This window comes from Cetorhinus maximus, chromosome 12 (genome assembly GCF_964194155.1).
Source record: "Cetorhinus maximus chromosome 12, sCetMax3.hap1.1, whole genome shotgun sequence".
Classification (NCBI taxonomy): domain Eukaryota; kingdom Metazoa; phylum Chordata; class Chondrichthyes; order Lamniformes; family Cetorhinidae; genus Cetorhinus; species Cetorhinus maximus.
Window position 1 is genome coordinate 37,814,629 of NC_135890.1, and position 24,263 is coordinate 37,838,891.

The following is a 24,263-nucleotide window of genomic DNA, read 5'->3' on the forward strand; positions in this document are numbered from 1 at the left end:
GCCTGTTAATCCATGTGTAATTTGCATTGGTTTTGACTTGTGTTAAAGTAAAAGCTACAAAAAGTGTAATCATGTTGATAATTTCTTCATTTGGGGTCATTCAGTAATTTTGATAATTTTAGTTTATGTCTTCTCCATGGTGGTCATAACGCTAACACTAAATTACTTTAAAAGAACATTAATGCGAGATAAAACCAGATCTTTATGATCTTCAAGATATCTTGTGCTAGCTAATTGCAATAGAAGCCTACCAAGCATTATTTCCTGACTTGAGGAACTGATTAAAGTCTGCTGTCAGCATGGAATTATGGAAAAAATTATTCATTTTCCCCTTATATGTCACACTGTCTGCAACATGCTTTGCAAAGTGAACATTTTTGTGAATGTTCACAAATTTCAACTTGATGAACCCAGGGTTTGCTCTGTAGCTAAGACTTCTTTTGAAAAAGTCAAATAATTATAGGCAATTATTCTGAAACAAATGAGACCTGCACACTTTCCTTAATAGGATGGTGAATGTGGAGGCAGTCAATTAGGAGGCCAGCTTCTGGAAGATTACTGAGTCAGTCTCGCTGCCAGCAAGTGGGGGCCCAGGACTCCCATTTAGTCCCAACATTGGGGTCCCAAAGCCCGCAGCAAAATCCAACTCAGTGTGTCAATCACTTGCTGCCAAAAGAACATAATTCATCATAAAATCAAAGCACCGTTCAGATAATTTTCTTTGGAAAAGATAGTTGATCTTCTCGGTCAGGAGGAGAAATGAATTAAATCCTTAAGCTGTGTCCTGCACACATTCAATTCAAATTTTTATTCATCTTTAAAATTTTGGTTTATTAGCATCATTGCAAAGTAGGTTTTGGGGTATTCCCGATTGGCAAATAATTTTATTGGCACATCATTGCCAATATGACATCATGCACGTGTAAAATGGACCTTAGGCAAAGTGTTTAATGTACAGATGTGAGAAATCCAGGTATGCTGAACTGGGGGCAAAACTCTACTAGGCAAGGTGATATTATTCATTTGACCCTGCAGAGAACATACGTAATATTAAAACTGAAAGGAAATTGATGGGGAATTTTGAACATTATATAATGATTGATGAGCTCATTTTCACTTCTATAGCTGGTTTTAATGGTTTGCAGGCCTTCTGGTTAAAAATGTGATGACAACATTTCACTGAGCATAGCATTTGGCTTGTGTGAAGTATGGAGTTTGAGATCCTTCGAGTAGTGTGGAATACCTTTGGAATTTGTAGCCCAAACTGAAAGAATGAAAGCTTTTATGTCCACTGGTAACGATTCTGCTAAAATCATTTTGGGCAGTCTTGACCTGCTTCCTTGTGAGTGTGGGGCAATGTGCAATATGGAGAACCTTTCCTTGGATTTATGTTTAATTAGCCATGTTTGAATTTTATATGAAACTCATTGTTCGAAATTCTTTTGGGGGAAAGAATCATGTGTTATCTACCTATTGAATCTCATTATATTTTTAAACAACTAAATCAACTAAACCTTAACCTCCTCATCTTCATGGAATTTAAACCAAATTAACCTAGTTTTCCTCATGGTTTAATCCTTTTACTGCAGGTATCGTCTAAGGCCAGAACATTCTTTTTTGAAATGGCAGCTTAGCTCAGTTGGTGATACGAGTCAGAACATTGTGAACTTAAGCCCCACTCCAAAACTTGAACATTTCATCTTCGCTGCCATTTAAGTGCAGTAGTGAGGGAGTGTCAGTACTGGTTTGTTGGAGGTGCCATTTTTTTAGATGAGGTGCTAAGCAAGGCCCTTTTCTGCCTGATCGAAAGGTTTCGTTACATCTCGAAGAAGAACCAAGAGGTTTCCCGTTCAAGTCTGGCTTGGAATTTGATTGGCTTAAATCAGTTGTATTGAAATTAGACACATATTTGTAGGGTGTTTCACAAATTACTTATTCTCATCCTCTTCCTTACCAACACTTAAATTTGTGATAATTCTACAGGATTAACTTTAGAAATAATAACATTTACAGCCCACTCAAACTTGACAATGAGAGACTCTCCTTAAATGCAAATTCCCAAATGTGGTGCTCCTAAAACTTGAACTCTCCTTTTAAAATTATTTATCAAACACTAGTACAAATTTTCTTTTAACTTGATCCTGCTTGCTGAACAAGCTACCTTAAACACTGCATCATAAGCTTCCTGTTCTTGAGATTGGCTGAGTGCTCGCTCTGTGACTGTGGGATGTCAAGGACAAGAATATTAAACCAGTGGCAACCAAAGATCACTTGTTTCCTCAAGCAAAACAGATAAACAATTTCCAACTGAAAGGATTACAAAAATCCATGTGGACTGTAGCTTTTAATTTATATAAAAACAGAATGAGGTTGAGAAGTAACAAAAATAATGAATAATGCATCATCATGTAGGAGATAAATGCTCACTGTCAAGTCTCAGGAACATACAGTAGGTACTTCAAAAGGTCAAATCAATGTTAGTTGCGCAGAAATGAAGAACATAGAATTAAACAGACCATGCAATATCAGTGAAGATAAAACAGTCAACTGGTACCTACTAATTAATACAAGCATATATAATTGAATAGCTTATTGAGTCATTGTTATTTTTATGATAAACATGCTTTATTTTATGAAACGTTAAAAGATGTAAACATTGAAAACGCTTATTGAAAATACAATGAAATAGCATTTACCCAATAGTGAAGCAAGATGTTGCATTATTTTTCCTAAATATCTTTCCCGAGTCCAATCATATCTATTTTGAATCAAATATTTGTCATTGATAACAAGGAATAAAAAAATTAACCTAAGGACAGGCACTGCAGAAGGAGAAAACTTTGCAATTTCATAAAAAGGAATTTGACAATATTACCACTTTCAAAGGTTCCCATGGCAGCTCATCATGTCAAAAAGGACCGATACAAATTGATCTGGAAGTTGAATACAAAGAGACATGGAGCATGTGTCATTTCAGTTGAAATTGTCTATTCAGAGCACAAGGTAAATACAGATGCAGACAACCACTTCGCCTATTTTAGGTGATCAGTCCAGAAAACCTGGAACCATACAAAAGATCACAATTTTATAAAGTAGTACAGCACAAATAAACTATTCAGCCCAACAGGTCCATGCCAGTTTTTATGTTCCATAAGAGTCTCCTCCCACTTTCTTCATCTAAACCCATCACCATAACCTTCTATTCCTTTCTCAATGGGTAATTATCTAGTTTTTCCTTGATTGTGTCAATGCTATTTGCTTCAAGTACTCCTTGTCTTAGTGAGTTCCATATTCTATCCATCCTCTGGGTAAAGAAATTTCTCTTGAATTCCCTATTGACCTTATCAGTGATTATCTTATATATACATATATATCTGGTCTCGCCCACAAGTTGAAACATCTTCTCTACGTCTACCCTATTAAATCAATTTACAATATTGAGGACACTATCAGGACACTCCCTCAGTTTTCTCTATTCTAAACTCCAGCAGATACAAGCCTAGCCTGTCCAACCTTTCCTCAGGAGGCAACCCTGCCCATTCCAGCTATTTTTTCAATAAACATTCTCGAAACTGTTTCCAATGCATTTACATTCTTCCTTAAATAAGGAGACTAACACCATACACAGTACTCCAGATGTGGTATCACCAATGCCCTATATAACTGAAACATAACCTCCCAACTTTTGTATTCAATAAATGATAGCATTCTATTAGCTTTCCTAATTACTTGCTGTCCCTGCATACTAGCCTTTTGTGATTCATGCACTAGGACACCTAGATCCCTCTGAATCTCAGAGCTCTGCAATCTCTCGCCATTTAGATAATATGCTTTTTTTTTCCCCTGCCAAAATGAACAATTTCACACTCTCCCACATTATACTCATTTGCCAGGTCTTTTCCCACTCACTTAACCTATCTTGTCCCTTTGTAGTCTCCCTATGTCCTCTTCACATCTTACTATCCTACCTATCTTTGTGTCATCAGCAAATTTAGCAACCATACCTTTGGTCCCTTCATCCAAGTCATTTAGAGAAATTTTAAAAAGTTGAGACCACAGCACTGATCCCTGTGGCACACCACTCGTTACATCTTGCCAACCAGAAAAAGACCCATTTATGCCTACCCTCTGTTTCTTGTCAGCTAGTCAATCTTCTATCCATGCCAATATGTTACCCCCTACACAGGAGCTTTTATTTTCACAATAACCTTTAATGTGACACCTTATCAAATGCCTTCTGGAACTCTAAATACAATATAACCTCCAGATCCCCTTGATCCACAGCATATGTTACCTCTTCAACGAACTCGAATAAATTGGCTAAACATGATTTCCCTTTCAAAAAACCATGCTGACTCTGCCTAATTACCCTGAAATTTTCTAAGTGCCCAGCTATAACACCTTTAATAATAGCTCCTAACATTTTTCCTATGACAGATGTTAAACTGTAGTTAAGCCTGTAGTTTCCGACTTTCTGTCTCCCTCCCTTTTTGAATAACAGAGTTACATTCGCTATTTTCCAATCTAATGGAACCTTCCCCAAATCTAGGGAACTTTGGAAAATCAAAACCAATACATCGACTATCTCACTAGCTTCTTCCTTTAAGACCTCATGACGAGGTCCATCAGGATCCTGGGACTTGTCAGCCCACAGCTCCAACAATTTGCTCAGTACCACATCCCTAGAGATTGTAATTTTCTTGTCTTCCTCCCTCCCTTCTATTTCCTGATTTACAGCTATTTCTGGGTGTTACTTGTATCCTCTATAGTGAAGACTGATGAAAAATACTGGTCCAATTCATCTGCCATCTCTTTATTTTCCATTATTAATTCCTCAGACTCACTCTCTATAGGACAAAAGCTCCCTTTGCTTTTGCTACTCTTTACTCCCTTTCATTCCCCATCTATTCCTCCCCTAATGACTGAAGAGCCCAATATTCTGTGGATTTTTTTCTCATCGTATATTCTCCAAAACTCCAGATAAACTTTGTTCTTCTCTTTACTGCCTCCAGGGCTTGAATGGTTCCCACGGGAGCCATGAAAAACACACACTGCTCAAGGAGGAGTGTGACCACAGCACTCCACAATTCCAATTCGCTATCCTTTAACTTCTCCTGCTTTGCTGATTTATCAATATAGTTCAAATTTTTATTTGATTGCTACTTGCCGATGGCTGGGCACACTAATTACTAAGTCCACAAACATCTTAAGGTCAGTTTCAGCTTTACTGTCAGCTAAGATTCATGGGGTATGCATGTTGCCCATTTATTCCCAATGTGCAATATCTTATACTTCAATATTTTAATAGATAAATTACTGGTAGTAATTATACATCATGCGTGAAGTGGATTAGGTGACAAATTAAGCAATTGGATTAACTAATTAATCAGATTCTCCAGGCAGCCTTGTGGTCCAAAGAATAACACATCAAATTTCAATGCCAGCCCCCAAAAAAATCAAAAGCTCAATTTGCAGTCCAACCTTATGCTGTAATTGGTCAGTTTTCAGTCGAGTTGGCGCATTGAAGATATCGTGAGAGAAAGAAGAACAAGATGCCCCCATAAAGGAGATCTTTCTGACAGCCAATCTTTGAATATTATTTGTTGGCCATCAACAAGAAGGTAACAAGTTACATCACTTTCCAATAGGAGGAGGGAACAGTGGGTGAACCAAAAATTGGTGAAATAAATGGAATATGAGAGTTTTTTGTGCAGTTTTATGAATGACTAAATCCAATGTGCTCACAGTAATACTAACTTTTCAGTAGGTTAAGTGAGTTAAAAATAAATTCAAAATGCACAGCCAATGTGAAAAAGGAAATCCTTGCTCTATTAATAAGGTAGCATCCAACTTATGATAAAAACATTCTAAAATGCAAGAATCTCAATAATTTTCACATGGTGCATTACCATGTGCTTCCGAGGATGGGGCCAACCAACGCCAATCCACTTCAATGTTTTCTGAAATCACATTTTTCTAGAAATTATATTGGGTGTAAAGACCTTTTATATCTAAACTATTAGAGACGCAAGGGCAAGTAATTACAAACGGTTATTTGAGCTCCTTGCTTCAACATGAAAACGACACACAAAAGACTGGCAGGTCTGGGGTACAGGATAGCTAACCGAAATCTTGTTACTGCCCTGAAATCTATTGTTTTTTCACCAGCTGGACTTGAATTTCTTGTAGGTATTTATGTGATAAGCAGATATTTTAAGCTACTCTGGCTGCTATTAAAGAGCAAGTAGCAATTCCACCTGGATGCTAAGTGCATCTTTGAAAAAAATGATTTCCTTTCCCCCTGATATCTCCCCACCCCTTACCCCATTCCTCCTGCAAGCAGTGAATCATGCTGATTTATAGTTCGATGGACAGTGGCAGCCTCTGGTGGTCATTCTTCATCTGTGAACCTGCGCAATTAACATTCATGTGCGATTTGGCTACAGGGAATATGGTAAGTGAGCCCAAGTATTCTCATAATGCTCTCTCAAAAATTGTCATGCTTAGCAGCCTAGAACTGTTGAGGCATTGAATGAATTGAGTGCTAAATGCAGATTTTCAAATGATCATACAGAATTTAGGAAGGCTGCATTAAAACTTAATTCACTAAAGACCATGATCATTCCTTTTCACCTTGGTAAAAGTAGGCCAGCCAGCGACTTTGTGTATCATGCTGTGACACTTAAAATTAGAACGTGGAGGGGCCACCTCATTCTTGGATGAAGCTCGAGCACAACATGCTCCATCACTACCATTGCAAGTCTACCTGCAAAGATTACATTGAATCTCTCTTTTGAAGGAGTTAACTGTCTCCGTCACGGGTACTGCTTGTCCCCATAATACTGCTCTTTCAGCTTTACATGCCCCTGGAGAATACTGCTATCCTGTATCGGGTACAAGTCAATGCTGATTGATCTATAACTAAATTAGTACCTCCAATCATTTCCAGTATGCTCGGTTCAACACTCGCCGAATCTTCTTCAGTGATTGAGAACTGAGGAGGGACAATGTGACACATTTAGAGTTTTGAAAGGCCCAACTTGATGCAACATCCATTCTATATAGAGGAGATTTAAAAGAAGCATGTTGTAGACAAATGTCAAGCTGACCCTTCATCCAACATGCTTGAATTTTTTGCTGCTGGACTATACCTATCCCATGTTCCTACTGCATTGAAAAAACAGCATGAATGGTTTCCATTGATCACTGACAGGAAGAATGGAATTTGTCTGCCATCAAGATGCAAGAACTTTGCCGTTTTACAGATGCTAGATTTCAAGATTTAAGTATAGCCCAGTGGACACACTAAAACCACCTGTTAGTTAGTCATTTTTGAAGAATATAAGAAATCGGAGAGACAGCAAGCCAAAAGCTCTTCAAGCCTGTTCCATCATATAATAAGATCATGGCTGAATTTCACTTTCCTGCTCTATCCCTATATCCCTTGATACCTTGAGTGCTGAAAAATCTATCAATCTCAGTTTTGAAGATAATCGTTGACTGAGCTGTCACAGTCCTTCGGGGTAGAGAATTCCGAAGATTCACAACCCTCCAAGTGAAGCAATTTCTCCTAATTTCAGCCCTAAATAGATGACCTGTTAATCTGAGGCTCTGACTGTTAGTTCTAGACGCTGCAGCAAGGTGAAGCATGTTCTTAGTGTCTACGTCATCAACATACGTTTCAATGAGATCATCCCTCATTCTTCTAAACTCCAAAGAATCTGGAAACAGTCTACTAAATCTTTCCTCATAAGTCAGCTTGCTCATTCCAAGAATCAATCTAGTGAAGCTGTGTTGCACCCCCGCAAAAGTAAGTATGGGCAGAACCGTCCCAGATTTGCACTAAGTGCGGTAGCGGACAGGAAAAAGAGTGTTTTACCCACCAGCCGCAATGGCGGCTTCTCATGCCATATCACCCCAACCCTGCCTCCTTAATCATGCATTCCCAGGAAACATGCTGTTTCAATGCTGGGCAGTCTCCAATTTGCCCACCATGCCGTCACCTCACCACTTCCTCATGCCAGGTGCCATATTTAAAGTGCAGCCATGCGCACACCTCTCAGTGCCTCCAGACCAGGACTGCTGCACAGAAGACATGGCCCTGAAAGGCAAGAAGACTGCAACCCCAGAATTCAAAGACACATCCCCGGAATGCCTTTTGGACACAGTGGAGGCCCGCCATGATGTCCTCTATCTCCACTTTGGGCAAAGACCAGCAAGCATGGCCACCAATCCAGCATGGGAGATGGTGTCAGTGGTGGTTAGCTCCAATGCCCTGCAAAATTGGACAGCCACCCAATGCCGCAAAAGGAAATGGTCTCATCCGTTCCGCCAGGGTAAGTCACTCCTCTCATCACTCTCAATTCACACACTCACAAACTATCACACATCCACAGGGATCTCACACCTCAAGCGACATCACCACTAACTCTCATACACCATCTCATCTCCATCAGGCTCGTATGCTCTCAAACTCGTGTCCTCATCCTGTCCATGTCCCGCTCAACACACAAACATTCCATGCAATGTCATGTGTCCTGCTCACACACTCTCCATCTGTTTCCATGCAAGAGAAGCTGGCTCAAAGCAGCAGGGAGAGCTCCCAGACCAGGAACGGAGTGGTCCATATTAGGCCCCTCACTCACTTTGAGGAATGTGCCATCACACTGACTGGTGAAGGCATGGGCTGTGCCTGCGGTGACGGTGAGATCGGCTGCAAACACCCTTGTGAGGATCCTGCACCACATCATCCCTCTCTCAGTACTGCTGTGAGTGCTCTCTCTCCTGCTTTTGACTCTGCTGCCATGCACCAATTATCTCTACTTTGGTTCACAGGGAACTCTGCCAAGTGACCGACACCCTCAGCCAGCCAGTCCCTGAGCTCCATCCAGGTCCTCACTTCCAGCCAAGAGGACACATCCTCCACTGAAGAGCTGGAAATAAGCAGCTGGAAGGCATGTTACAGCACTGACAGACACCTTGGTAGGACCTAGATCTAGAGGAAACTCGGGTTCACGATCTGGTGGTCACCGCACAGGCACGTGTCCGCAGCAGCAGGTGCTGAGCTCCTTGGCTCTCGGAGGACTGCTGTGGAAGAGGCATCTGAGAGATCCAAGTCAGATGATGAGCCTCTGGATTCAGCCTTCCAACTCATTGTGGAGAGTCAGCAGAAGGCGGGGGAACATCACGCAGAGCTGCTGGAAGCCCTCAACATGGTGGCATGCTAGGCGGCGGAGGGCGTCCGCCTGCTCTCTGATGAAGTGGTGCCCACATGTACGCTTATGGAGGTATCCATGGGAAGGATGGCAAATGCCATGGGGACCCTGGTCCAGTAGAACATGGAGATGCATGCAGACCTGGGAGCCAAGGGTAAGTTCCTGCATTGGCATCGCAAGAGAGAAATGGGACACCTCAAAGTCCCTCAATGTGCTCCTTCCCCTCAAGGGGTCAGGCTGGGGCCCTTCAGCACCTGAAGGGAGGAGGAGCAACAGCTGGACACCCCTAGGTCATCCACTCAGAGAATCTCAGAGGTTGTCCTCACCCTCTGAGTCCCTCTTGTCTGTTGCCCCCTCAACCTCACCCTCTGTCACCACAGAGGGAAGAGCTGGCCCACAGGAAGACAGCCAAAGCAAGCCCCGCCCCCAAGACCTCGGTTCTCCAGAGGACCCACATCAAACTCATCAGAAGCAACAGGACCAACCATTGCTCTGGTTGTCTCCACCCCTGCTGCGGATGTCAGGGCAGCACCTAGAAGTATTAGGCCTAGAAAAGTTAAGAAATTCTGATCACAATTGATTGCATGGGTGAACATATTTTGTCACTTTTTTCAGTGAAAGTGAATATATTTTCAGTTTATAATGTGTAATGATGTCTTTCAGCTTCATTGACAGGCTTCACGAGTCCTCCCACTGCATCCCCACCACTAGCAGTTCAGTTGTACACAGCCGGCCCACGAATGATTCTGGAGGGAGGAGTGTTTGTGTGTGGCAGGGCCTTACGGAGACTTGTGCAAACATTCTCCCACGCACATGTATCCTTCCTCCATCACATTCCTCTCAATGTCCCGAGCATTTTCAATGCTGCCTGCTAGGGCTCGCTTTCATTTGACCATCTGAGCCAACCGGCATCTCCGCCCACCCACTGATCACACTGCAATGCAGCACCTGTTCCACCCACCCTGAGTCTCCTTTCACTTTTGGATTTAGAAGCATGGTGCATGTAACATTCTTCTTTAGCTCCCCCGTCATCTCCCCTCTCACCCCCAGTCACCCATGTCCTTTCTCCCATCGCTGTCAAACCCCCTGGTATCAAATTCCACCTCCCCACCATCACCTACCAGCCACAACCCTTTTCTTTCAGGGATATCCAGGCGAACGTGCACATTCCCTACCTTCCTGAAAACTGCACCTCCATCCACGTTCACCTCCCGACCTGCTCCTTCCCACTCTCGGGGTCCATGTCTGCCTCTGAGTCCCCACAAACCACCCTCGCTGTCCCTTCTACCAGCACTGTCGCACCCTCACCCTCCTGCCTCACTCTCACCATTCACTCCCACCACACCCACCCTCATTTTGCTCCCCAGAAGGCATTTATCGATGCCACAGATCCCTCCCTTAGACATTTATCTGGACATCACCTCTCCTTACTCTTTATGCACACTCAGAACTCCATCCCCCTCCTCGGAACTCCTTTCCCCTTTCCCCTCCTGGAATCCTTCCTCCCCCCTGGACTCCACCCCCCGACTCCTCCCCACCGGACTCATTCACTTCTTCACCCCCCGAACTCCTTCCTCCCGCAAAGTCCTTCCCCCTCTGAACTCCTTCCTTTACATCTTCCTCCCCCCTTACATTGATCTCCCCAGTTGCTGTACTCTCCCCCATTACTCCCTTCTCCACCAACCTCGGGCCCTCTGACACCTTCCTTAAACCCCCTCCCAACCTCACCTCCTAACACACCTTCCTCTCCCAATCTAACCTAGACCTTCCTCTCCCACCCCCTCGACGATCATCCGCAGCAGATCATGGCCAAGACACTGATGTCCCAAAGCAGACCGCCAACGGTGTCTTTCCACCTTCTGTGAGCTGCTTCGCAGTGGAGTCATGTCCATGAGAATCCACCCAGCATGTGATGGATGTTCCTCCAGGACATTTTGCTGTTGGGCTCCAACATCTTCTGCTCCTCAGATGTCTGTGATTTAAGCAAGTCCCGACTTCTGCACATCACACTTGTCCAGAGGTGTTCTGCACTGGGGTGTTTTCCTGCCGAAATGGGTGGTAAATTTGACGTGGGGGGCTGATTCCGGCAAGCTGGGTTTATAATGATATGCAGATGTATTATAATGAAGTTCCCGACATCTGGCAGCAGGAAATGCAACTCGTCATTGATGGGCGGAGCAGACGATTGTAAACATGTTTCACGATGGCATGAAACCGATTACTCAAAAAGTCCAAACAGCTTTCAATAATGCCTAACACACCATTTACCTTCATAATTGCTTGCTGCACCTGCATGTTAACTTCCCATGATTTATGCAGGAGGACAATTTTGGCTAAGTGCACTCATACTATGTGGTTTAGGATCTATCAAGTTCTGCCTGTAGGGCATCAGAACAGACATCTTGGCACATAATGAATGAATGTCCTATTTTGCATCTGAGTGGTAGCATGGAAAAACCATATAATGCAAGCAAGGTAGATACCCGATGGCTAGGAATGTTATGTATAGATTGTTAGGGACTGCTTTTCTGGAAGGCATAGGAGAATAACAGCAGTAGTAATAGTTTGCTAGTTATAATGCCCTCGTCATGGTTCAACACAGCAGGGATTGAATTTTTGTACCTTGCTGCACAGTCAGATCCTTTGTTAGGTATTATTTTAAATCATTCCGGCTAACAGGAATACCACAGCAAACATTCAATAGCATATAATTAAAATCCCTCATACTTGGTCAATAAGGAAAATTGTTTTCCCAGGTTGTTTTCCGGGTGGAGGCCGAGGACTACAATTCCCGCCGCGATGTGCGGCACCGAGGGCAGCAGGGTAACGGGCCGCGCATGCTCTGTTCCAGATTCCCTTTGACAGCTGCTCCAGGATGGCTTGAAGCATTTATTTTTTTGCTGGAGACTTCAAGCTGAGAGCCTGCTTTACATCAGGTTCGGTTTCAGTGGCGGTGGAAGAGCATCAGCCTCCAGGCCCTGCCTCAGAACGGAAGCTGAAGGGCTCAGCTACCCTAACAGCAGTGCGCATCCACAAGAGGGGGCATCAACACCCAACCACTGGACCGTGGCTTAATGGCGCAAAAAGCAACCCCACGCGGCAGGGAGTCAGCAGCAGATGGAGAAGAGCATTGTCTCCATGCATCTGAAACGTTGCCGTTCGTCCCATGCTACTGAGGGGGCTGGGGCTCAGAGAAGCCCCAGGAGCTGTTGGTAACTGCATGCTGCTAAGAGATGGGGCTCAGGGAAAACCCAGTGCAGTATTTGCACACTGCAGCCGGGGAGGTTGAGGCTCAGAGAAGGCCAGAAGCAGTTGTTGGTAGCAGCATGGCTGAGAAGCTGGGACTGTGCCTCTGTTTAGACGCTGGATTGTAGCTTGGCCAACACAGTGGGACACAGTCTCGGTAGCAGGTCAGCTCAACCGGAAAAGGCCAAGATGGCTGGATATGGGAGGTTTGAGTGAGATCTGGAATAGTGTGCCTCTTAGGTGAGGATTGTACCCGTGGAACTCAGGTGGAGCAGAGTTGCTGTCAACTGGGGATTGATTTGCTCTCTGAAGGAGAGGAGGAGCTGAAATCCCTCATGAGGGAGACAGTTTTAAAGGGCTTTGGTGACTCAAAGTGATGACTGGCGTCTGGGTGGGTTGCTGAGAAATTCAGGGGACCATATTGGTTGGATGTGCCTTTTAATGTGTGCGACCACAGTTTGTGTGTTAATTCATTTTAGAGTATAAGATAGATAGTATTGACTGTTGGCTTTTTTAAGTCATGTATAGCAAAATTTCTTCTGCTTGTTTGAAACCACAAAACCTTGTGGCTTTAACCTTTTACTAAGTAACTGCAATTTGAAATTTTGTTAAAGTTAAACAAAACATTACAGGTCCCTAACTGGATCATAACAAAATTTTGGGGTCTGGTCTGGGATCGTAACACAAGTAATACCTTTATGCTTTTATCAACAGCACTATACACGACAACTTGTTTTTTTTTTCCTTTTGCTAATTCTTTTTTGATAACATTGAAAATTTGCAGGAAGATTAATTTAAACTGAGGTGATAAAATTAACAGCCATTTTGCACCGTTGTTCAAAATGTTTTTTCTTTTCTTAAGTTCAAACATCCAAGGTTGAAAAAGTAGAAAAGAAAAATTACTCATCAGAATAACATAACTAGACTTACCTATAATATTTTCTTTTGTACCTTGAACAGCTTCAGAAACATTGCTATCTGAACACTTCAGCCTCTCTGAAAGGTTTGATCTTGCAGATGATGTTTTTCCTAAAATAATCACTCCTGTCAGGTAAAGCAGTGTGGGTGTGGGGGGGTGGATGGGACTGGGTAGCGATTCCCAAATGCATTTGGCACAAAGGTTCCCAAAATAACAGTGTGTGGAGCTGTCAGTATGATTCTCACAGCATATGTCTCCCCAAGCTGTAAGAGAGGATGAATAAAGAATGAACATTGATTTACATAATGTCTTTTATGTCTCCAGGATGTCTTACAAGGGACGATTTTAACCCTTCCTGCTTGGCAGAAGCCAGGCAAACAGGCAGTTAAAATTGCCTGGGGACTTAATCGCTGAATCCTCACTCTCATTCTGAGCAGCCAGAAACATCACCAGCTGGAAACTCATGGAATTCTTCTTTAAGCATACAGATCCGGCCCTGAGTAAGTCACTGAGAACTGACTACTGTATTAACCATGGACCTGAGGTAAAAAGCAGTTGTAACTTTCCCACCCTGGGAGCTGGAATCAGATGTAGGGCTGCCAAGTCTCCAGGATTAACTTGGAGTCTCCAGGAATTGAAGATCATAGGAACATGGGAGAAGGAGTAGGCCATTTGGTTCTTCGAGCCTGTTCCACCATACAATAAGATCATGGCTGACCTGGTTGTGGTTTCAGCTCCACTTTCCTGTCTGACCCCATAACCCTTGACTCCCTTGTCTAACAAAAATGTAACTTGAATAAATTCAAAGATCAAGCCTCCACTACTTTGTGGGGAAAGAAATTCCACACACCAATGACTCTTTGGGAGAAAAGGTCTCTTCTCATCTCTGCCTTAAAAGGAAGACCTCTTTTTTAAAAATTCATTTACAGGTTTTGGGTGTTGCTGGCTGGGCCAGCATTTATTGCCCAGCCCTAATTGCCCTTGACAAGGTGGTGGTGAGCTGCCTTCTTGAACCACTGCAATCCCCTAGTTTTAGTCGCCCCCACAAGAGGAAACATCCTCTGGGTATCTATCCTATAAAGTCCGCTCAGGAGCTGATATGTTGCAATAAGATCACCTCTCATTCTTAACATCATTGGGACATTAAAAAATAATTTTTTTGTCATTTTCTTCAAACATTTCTATTCATCAGATATAAAGCTATTGAAAATGGGAACAAGGCTGTTTGGCTGACAGTCAAGCATCATCCAATTGGGTAATGAGTTCTTTTGCTTTCCAATTGGTATAGGAAGGCAGTGCGTCACAAGGATGATTGTGTTGGCCGATTAATGGCTGGAGCATGGGGCAAGTCATGTGATGAAACCTCCAGGAATGCATTTAATCACAGTTGGCAACCCTAGTCAGATGCCATCTTTGAGATGATACATTAAACTGAGGCTGCATCTGCCTGCTCAGGCGGATGTAAAAGATAACTGGCGCTATTTCAAAGAAGAGCAGGGTGGTTATCTCTGATGTCCTGACCAATGTTTATCCATCAATCAACATCACAAAAACAAATAATCTATTCATTATCACATGAATGTTTGTGAGAGCTTCCCATGTGCAATTTGGCTGCCACATTCCCTACATTACAACAGTACAATGCAAAAAAGTACTTGAGTTGCTGTAAAGTGATTTGGGACTTCCTGTAATTGTGAAAGGTGGTAAATGCAAGTCTGTCTTACCTCTTCTATATCAACATTCCACACCTCACAGTGCACCTCAGCTGGCAGTTTGAAAAGTTGATGCAGTCCAGAGCAGAATTGTGGGAACTGAAGCAGAGTCCTACATTTGCTGAGATCAAGCTAAAGGAAATTATGGTTTATCCACCTCTTAATGGTGGGCAGGCAATTGTACAGAGTACAAGTCTTTGGGATTGAAAGAGGAGGTGGAACAGTGCAACTAAGCACAAATTGGCATGGAAGGTGATATGATGTCAATAATGCAAGAGTTGAAAATGGATTCATGAGAGATCAATGGCATACAGACAGACATGAGAGAAAAATCTTTCAGGGGAGTAAGTGTTCCAGCATACAAGGCAGTGCAAAAGACAAGGATGATGGCAAGAAGTGCAGTGAATTGTAGTGATGTTCACACAAAATGTTATTAAAAACTTAACAAGTGACTGTAAAGGCTTTGTTGAAGGATTATATTAAGAAATGCATGGCTTTGTGCAGAGAATGTGTAGGTAGGTGGATGTTGGGTGCTAAGTTAACAAGAAGTCCTGAAGTCCCATTCAGTAAAAGAAGCTGTCATTGAGGAAAAGGCAAAATCTGCCATCATTAATTCACTGGAATATTATTTTGTGCATGTAAATACAGAAAGCTGATTTCTAACTCAATCATGCTTGTATCAAAGCTCAGCACATTTTTTTTTTTGTTCACGGGATGTGGGCCTCACTGGCTAGGCCAGCATTTATTGCCCATCCCTAATTGCCCATCCCTAATTGCCCTTGGTCAGAGGCCTTTTAAGAGTCAACCACATTGCTGTGGATCTGGAGTCACATGTAGGCCAGACCAGGTAAGGACAGCAGATTTCCTTCCCTAAAGGACATTAGTGAACCAGATGGGTTTTTACAACAATCGGCAATGGTTTTGTGGCCAACTTCAGACTTTCAATTCTAGGTTTTTTATTGAATTCAAACTTCGCCATCTGCCATAGTGGGATTTGAACCCTGGTCCCCAGAGCATTAGCCTGGGTCTCTATTAAGAGTGATGCACTTATAAGATTTAGGTTTTTAAATTGAACATGTGAGCTACTCACGCAGAGGCAGATTGTATGAGGGGGATGTCTGATCAGACCATGGATTTGTAAAGTCTTGCTCATTCCATAGCTAGATTAAAAATATTTCCACCATTGCTTCTTATTAAGGGCCCATTTAAATGCTTATGAAAACAAAAAGAGCATGAGTTAATGCGAGTTGCAGTTGGTTGGCTTTCTTTGATCATTATCAAATTTGTGTCTCACAAATTTAACCGGAAAAAACAGCCCCTAGCTATAATTTTGATTTTTTTAAAAATTCTTTCATGGGACGAGAATGTGACCAACATTTATTGCCCATCCCTAATTGCCCATGAGAAGGTGGTGGTGAGCCACCTTCTTGAACTTCTGCAGTCCATTTGCTGTAGGTGCACCTACAGTGTTGTTAGGAAGAGAGTTCCAGCATTCTGACCCATTGACAGTGAAGGAACGGCAGAATAGTTCTAAGTCTGTGTGTGGTTTGGAGGGGAATGTGCAGGTGGCGGTGGTGTTCCCTTGCATCTGCTGCACTTGTTCTTCTAGGTGGTCGAGCTTACAAGTTTGGAAGGTGCTGTTGAAGGAGCCTGGTGAGTTCCTGCAGTGCATCTTGTAGATGTTACGCACTGCTGCAACTCTGCATCGGTGGTGGAGGGAGTGAAACTTTAAAGTGGTGGGTGGGGTGCTGATCAAGTCGGGCTGCTTTGTCCTGGATTGTGTTGAGCTTCTTGCAGTCGTAATTGCAATTGAGATCATTTGGAATACCCAGAAGTGGTAACTTAGCTAAAATTTCTTTCACCAACAATATGAATAGAACAACCAGTAATATTCCTTTTGATGCATATTCTAAGCATTTGAAGCCAGACTGTTTCAGCTCATGACCATCACTCACATTTATCCTTGATCATCACCCTTGTTCTTTTCAATCTGCTGGTGCCAGATAAAACTGAAGCAATATTTTGTAATGCATCAATTTTAGCTTTGTGCTATGTGTAGAGAGCCATATCATTTTCCAGGTCACCGCATCAATATTGCATTCAAATATTTTGTTCTATTTATCTTTTCAAGGTTTGTTAGGGTTACTTCAGCCTGTTATCAGAGCTAAGACTGTGTTAGACACAAATCTTCCCTTTTCTGGAGTATATTTAATACTTTAAGATTTGATTCATGGAGACAGGAATCTGTTAAATCGTTTTGTACAGCTCTTTATTTCATGAAGTGAAGTAAACTGATTAGCTGGCCATTGATATTTGTCTTTGACTTGATCAAATGGGAAATGGGATTAGACTAAAAGGAAATGGGATTAGAACAGACAGCTCAAGTTGAAAAGCTACAACTGGCAGAGGCACTAAAGGCCATATGACCCTCTGTTGCACTGTGAGTTCTATGATTCTAAATCACATTAGTGTTCAAACCTGAACTTCATTATAAGATAATTAATTGTGGAATATTGTTGAATTTCCCCATTAATGCACATTGGGTGCTTATGCAATAGATTCTCTGATTCCATATTATATCTCTAAGATGTTACTATCTATCTCATCCAGCATTCAACTGCTCAGAGAGCAGACTAAACCTGTTCTGGATCATTTATAAAGGATTTTCACCATGCATTATTGTTCAAAAGAGACACAAAAACAAGTGATACACCATCAGTTACGTCATTGAGAAAAGGGAATAAAATAGCAAAAAATGGGGCAAGAGAAATCAAACATATAAAATAAGGTAAAATTCAATCCTTCACTGCTCTTACAAATTACATCTTCAGCAGTTACAAAAACAAAGTATTCGATTAAATAACAGCAAAAGTCAGGATTACTAAACACTAAAAGGTGTACTAGATTTTATACAACTATAGAATGAGGTAGCACAGAAAGGGGCCATATGGACTATTGTGTCCATACCAGCTCTCTGAATGAACTATCCTTTCAAAATGTTCTTTTCAAATATTTATCCATTCAATTTTAAAAACTGGTTTGAATTCTGTGTTCACCCTTTTTCAGATAAGGCAGTTCACATCCTAATAGCCCTTCATAAAAAGAAAATTTAAATACCTCCTAACTTCACCCTTCATTCTTTGTTGATCTTAAGTTAGCTCCTTTACGTTACTGATTCATTGAACAGTGGCAATAGTGTTTCCCGATAGACTTCATCAAAATTCTTCATAAGTTTGAATACATCTGACAAGTGCCTTTTTAACTCATGTAATACTAAAATGAATCTTTCTATCCTTGCAGTTAAAGCATGTTATCCCCAATCACCTTGGTGAATCTCTTCTCCATCTTCTTCCTGGCCTTGACATCCTTCTGAATGTAGTAGTATGCTCAAAACTGGATACAGGATTCCAACAAATGCCTAAACAATGATTTATACAGGCTTTCCATTATCTCTTTGCTTTTATACTTAATGCTCCTAGTTATGATTTTTTTCAAACAGCTTTATCAACTTGTCCTAATATTTGAACCCTGAAGGCTCATTTCTTTATTCCTTGTAAAAATGTTATTTCCTATAAACCCTCTCATGACATTTTCCTCCAAAAATATATCACCTTACATTTCTCCCAATTACATTTCATCTGACGTTTATCTGCCCCACATGTTAACCTGTCCCTATTCTACTAAAGTCACTTGGAGACTGTTTCACAGTTAATCAGATTCCTATTTTTGTATTATCTGCAAGTTTTGATATTAAGTCCCACACGTGTGTGAAAACTGAGGCTTTGCACTTATATGTATCTTCACCATTGTTCCTTTGTTCTCCATGAGGTTTCCTTTTACACCTGCACCCTTTTAAGTATTCCTTTACTTTTCATGTACTTATACGGCTCTTGTTATCTCCAGTCTGCATTCATAGCCTCTCTACTCCAGTTTTCACTTTTTGAGTGTTAACCTTCAATCAGTGGTAGTACTCTAGCTTCTGAACTGAAGGTTATGGTTTAAATGCTGTTCCACATCATTTAAGCTGCCACTAATACAACATTGAGGGAGCACTGCATTGCCAGAAATGTCATCTCATGGATGCAATATCAAACTGAGGCTCCACCTGCCTGCTCAGGTGGACAGAAAGTATTCCCTGACATATTCAACAGCCAGGAAAGTTCTCCATCACTTAGCTGCAACCAATATCACTATCATGGTTTTTCAGCACCAAATACATATTTGCCAATTCAGCATTCTCAGGGGATCCATACATGCCTTGTTAATCCACTTCCTGCTCACTAACATGCTCTGACAGTGATAAGTTTCCTGTATGTGAAAGTATATCAGGAGCGATTCCTGAAGCTCAGAAATTTTAAATTTGAATACAAGCCATCACAGATGTTTCATGCATGAACTCAATGCACTCAGGGCCTCGCCCATCATGCAGATATGCACATCATAGGTTTCAGCGATCCCCATAAACAAAATTAAACCGTTTTCAACTTAGTGATTGAACCCCTCAAAGAATAATTTTCGATGAACTATACCTCAAGATTGAAATTCCTGCAAAGCAGAACTCCACATTTTTCTTTTTTATTCATTCATGGGGGGGTATTGGATGATTATTTAAATAGAAACAACATGCAGGGTTACGGGGGAAAAGGCAGGAGATTGGCACTAAGTTAAAATGCTCAGAGAGCCGGTGCAGACACGATGGGCTGAATGGCCTCCTTCTGCACTGCAACAATTCTGTGATTTGGACATCACTGGCTGGGCCAGCAGTTATTGCCCATCCCTAATTGCCCTTTAGGTGGTGGTGGTGAGCTGTCTTCTTGAACCGCTGCAGTCCATGTGTCGTAGGTATACCCACAGTGCTGTTAGGAAGGCAGTTCCAGGATTTTGACCCAGCGACAGCGGAGGAACGGTGATATATTTACAAGTCAGGGTGGTGAGTGACTTGGAGGGGAACTTCTAGGTGGTGATGTTCCCAAGTGTCTGCTGCCCTTGTCCTTCTAGATGGTTGTGGTCATGGGTTTGGAAGGTGCTGTCTAAGGAGTCTTGGTGAGTTCCTGCAATGCATCTTGTAGATGGTACACACTGCTGCTACTGTTTGTCGGTTGTGGAGGGAGTAAATGTTTGTGGATAGGGTACCAATCAAGTGAGCTGCTTTGTCCTGGATGGTGTCAAGCTACTTGAATGTTGATGGAGCTGCACTCATTCAGGAAAGTACGTAGTATCCCATCACACTCCTGACTTGTGCCTTGCAGATGGTGGACAGGTTTTGGGGAGTCAGGAGGTGAGTTACTCGCTGCAGTATTCCTAGCCTCTGACCTGCTCTTGTAGCCACAGTATTTATATGGCTAGTCCAGTTCAGTTTCTGGTCAATGGTTACCTCAGGATGTTGATAGTGTGGGATTCAGCGATGGTGATGCTATTGAATATCAGGAGGAGATGGTTAGATTCTCTCTTGTTGGAGATGGTCATTGCCTGGTATTTGTGTCGTGCAAATGTTACTTGCTACTTATCAGTCCAAGCCTGGATATTGTGCAGGTCTTGTTGCATTTGGACATGGACTGCTTCAATACCTGAGGAGCCGCAAATGATGCTGAACATTGTGCAATCATCAGCGAACATCCCCACTTCTGACCTTATGATGGAAGGAAGATCATTGATGAAGCAGCTGAAGATGGTTGGGCCAAGGATACTACCCTGAGGAACTCCTGCAATGATGTCCTGGAGCTGAGCTGATTGACCTCCAATAATTACAATCATCTTCCTTTTCACTAGGTATGACTCCAACCAGCGGAGAGTTTTCACCCTGATTCCCACTGACTCCAGTTTTGCTGTGGCTCTTTGATTCCTCAGGCTTTTCCACTTCACAGGTGTCTCATAGCTCAAAACTAATAATTTGTTATAAAGCAATATTATATAATAACCCAAATGACAGAAGGTAGAAAACAACCAATGAAATAGTAGCTAATCAGATCACTTTTGTAGCTAATGTATTACCCTATTACTGGCTGAAACTAATTGCAGATCAGGCACCAAATAAATGCGTTTAAACAGTTACAAGGGTTAAACAGCTAAAATTAAATTAATTTATTTGCACAGAAATCAAAATACAATAAAATAATTAAGTAGAAGAATTCAGTAGTAGGCCCAATCATAGTCACTGAGGCTAAACTGCACAGCTTCATTGAACGCTGCTGTTCAAGCAGAAACCCCTGAATAGTTGCTGACAAAGGAGGTCCTATGGTTCAGTGGGGAGCATCTCTCTGCCAGGACTCCATGGACAAGGAAGGTGTGTTCAAAATGCAGCTAAACAAGTTGCTTATCAACCTGTAAATCCTGCACACGCCAGATGATAAGAGTGGGAGAGATTCCTGGTCAGCCAAATAATAGACAGAAAATTGGAGCCTTTAGCATCACTACTCATAGTGCCAGACTGCAGCATACAGGTGCAAGTGCATGTTGCCACAGCAACTTGGATTCCTTGGGGGACTGGTAGGCTTAGTTGGCAGATGGCCAGTGTGGATCAGGTTGGTGCCAACAGCACAGGGTTCGATCCCCGTTCCCGCTGGGGTGGATTCGGAACCTGCCCCCTTGCTCTACCCATGGTGGAGGGCGTGGCGCTGTGGGTCAGACCTGCTTTCGGCCAGACAACTTAAGAAGCTGCTCGCATAATTTATAAATACAGACAGAAATCAAAATATTAAGAAAACACCCTTAAAGCTGTGTGCATTATAAGATATATGGAATTTATTTCCAAGACTTTGCTCAGTACATGAATGCATGGGAAATTATTGGCCTGAGATTTTTCATTCATTTTGAATGTATGTGAAACCTTTTTACTGCATGGTGGGTCAAAGAAAATCCACCTGGAACATGAGTTATTAGGATGAGAAAACTTCAATGCAAATATTTGAGTCTTCTGGCTATCACACGCAGAGCAAGGTGATTTCCTCATCACAATTTTTATTTCCCTTTTTATATAATTTTAGCAGGAAGCCACATTAAGTTTCATTCCTGTTGGAGATCCAAAAGAGTTGCTATTTTTGCAGAACAATTCAATTCAATGGCAGAAAATAATATGACAAATTGAATTCTATGATTTTTTTAAATATAAATTTAGAAGCCTTTAGCTTAAATTAAACTGTTCGATTGATCAATTAACGTATTTACATTTAAATTATCTAATTTTCTGTCTAATTTATTCATGTTTATACAATTTTTATGAAGCTATATCGCAATTTCTCACTTTCAATTATTTTTTAATTATTAATTCGCTTCTAATTTAAAATAATGATACAGCATTTTGGAATATTTAAATACAAACATTAAAACTGAAAGCTTTTCATTCTTAATAAATTTAGTTGAAGTTTTATGAAGGGGATTTCACATGGATGTGTACTAGCTTAGTTGTGTTTACCTCTGGTGCCTACTTTGGCCTCCTCCTATCTCTCATCTACATGCTGCCCCTTGGCAACATCATCTGAAAACACATCAGTTTCTGCATGTACACTGACTTTACCTTATCACCACATCTCTCAATGCTTCCATTGTCTCTAAATTGTCTGTATGATTGTCTGACATCGAGTACTGGATGAGCAAAGTTTTCCTCCAATTAAATATTGGGAAGGCTGAAGCTATTTTCATCAGTCCCTGCCACAAACACTGTTCCTTCGCCATTGACTCAATCCCTCTCTCTGACTACTGTTTGAGGCTGAACCAGACAGTTTGCAACTTCAGTATCATAGTTGACCCCAAGATGACCTTTCAATCACATAGCCGCACTGTCACTAAGACTGCCTATTTCCATCTCTGTAACATCGCCCAATTCTGCTTCTACCGCTGCTGAAACCTTTGTTACCTCTAAACTTGGCTCCTGCATGGCATCTCACATTCCACCCTCCTTAGACTTGAGGTCATCCAAAACTCTGCTGCCATTGTCACAACTCACACCAGATCCTGTGCTCGCTGACCTACACTAGCCTTGATTTTAAAATTCTCATCCTTGTTTTCAAATCCCTCCATGGCCTCATCCCTCCCTATCTCTGTAATCTCTTCCAGCCCTAAAATCGTCCTAGATATCTGAGCTCCTCTAATTTCTGCCTCTTGAGCATCCCTGGTTTTAGTCGCTCCTCTATTGGTCATCATGACTTCAGCTGCCTCGGCCCAAGCTCTGGAATTCCCTCTCTAAATCTGTCCACCTCTTTACCTCACTTTCCACTTTTAAGACATTTCTGAAAACCTCTAGCTCTTCAATCAAGTTTTTGGTCATCCGTCCTAATATCGCATGTGGTTTGGTGCCATATTTTGTTTTTTATAATGCCCTGGGACACTAAATTACATTAACGGTGATACAAGTTGTTGTTTATGAATTATGACATGACTGTTGGATTGTATCTATTTGCTCATGTTTGATTGTTCTATTGATCAACAATTGTTTAGGAAGATGATAAATCAGCTACTTAATCTTCTAAAGGCGATGGGCCTGAAGTTCCACACAGTGTCAGAGTCGGATTGCCACTCCGCTCCTGCTTTTTTACCTTCAAATCTTCCCGATCCTTTCTCGCCTGACCTTCCGACTCAGACTGAGCGAGAACTATTCAGGGCAGCGCGCTCCTGAGGCCTTCAGTTGAGGGCGTCAGAGTCAAACACAAGGAGGCCATGCCCCCTTTTTTACAGCACTGGCAGCTGTAAATCAGGGAAGTTTAAAGGTTCCAGCGGCTTTCAAGCCAGGGAGAAGGTAAGTTTGTTAGGTAAGTGGCTAGAATTTGGGTGGGAGGTGGTTGGGAAGGCAATGGTCGGACAGCCAGTGGGGGGTGATGGGGAAGGATTGGGCAGTCGTGCAGGATGGAGAGGGGCTTGATCAGGTCAGGTCAGGTCGGCCTGGGGATGGTAGTCCAGGGAGCAGCGAGTGGGGGGAGTCCCCTGGGAGTCAGTGTGGGTCTGTACAATAGTTACCCTGAAGCTAGAAGTGGTTTTAATTCTTCTAACATTTTCTGGGTAACTATTGATATAACCCAGCTGGAATCATATGAAGTTTGCAATTTAGATCATACTACGAACATAGAAACTAGAAGCAGGAGTAGGCTATTCGGCCCTTTGAGCGTGTTCCACCATTCAAAATGATCATGGCTGATCCTCTATCTCAATGCCATATTCCTGCTTTCTCTCCATACCCCT

At 42.2% G+C, this 24,263-nt stretch overlaps 1 protein-coding gene across 1 annotated transcript in view; it reads right to left on the reverse strand.

The window, feature by feature from the left end:
- Positions 1–2,712: 2,712 nt before the first annotated feature.
- Positions 2,713–24,263, reverse strand: part of tbc1d22a (TBC1 domain family, member 22a) — a 462,670-nt gene continuing 441,119 nt past the window's right edge. Inside the window, exon 14 of the mRNA XM_078553360.1 lies at positions 2,713–3,059. Within this exon, the coding sequence (XP_078409486.1) occupies positions 3,033–3,059 (27 nt within the window). The 3' untranslated portion in view covers positions 2,713–3,032. The remainder of the gene's footprint in view (positions 3,060–24,263) is intronic.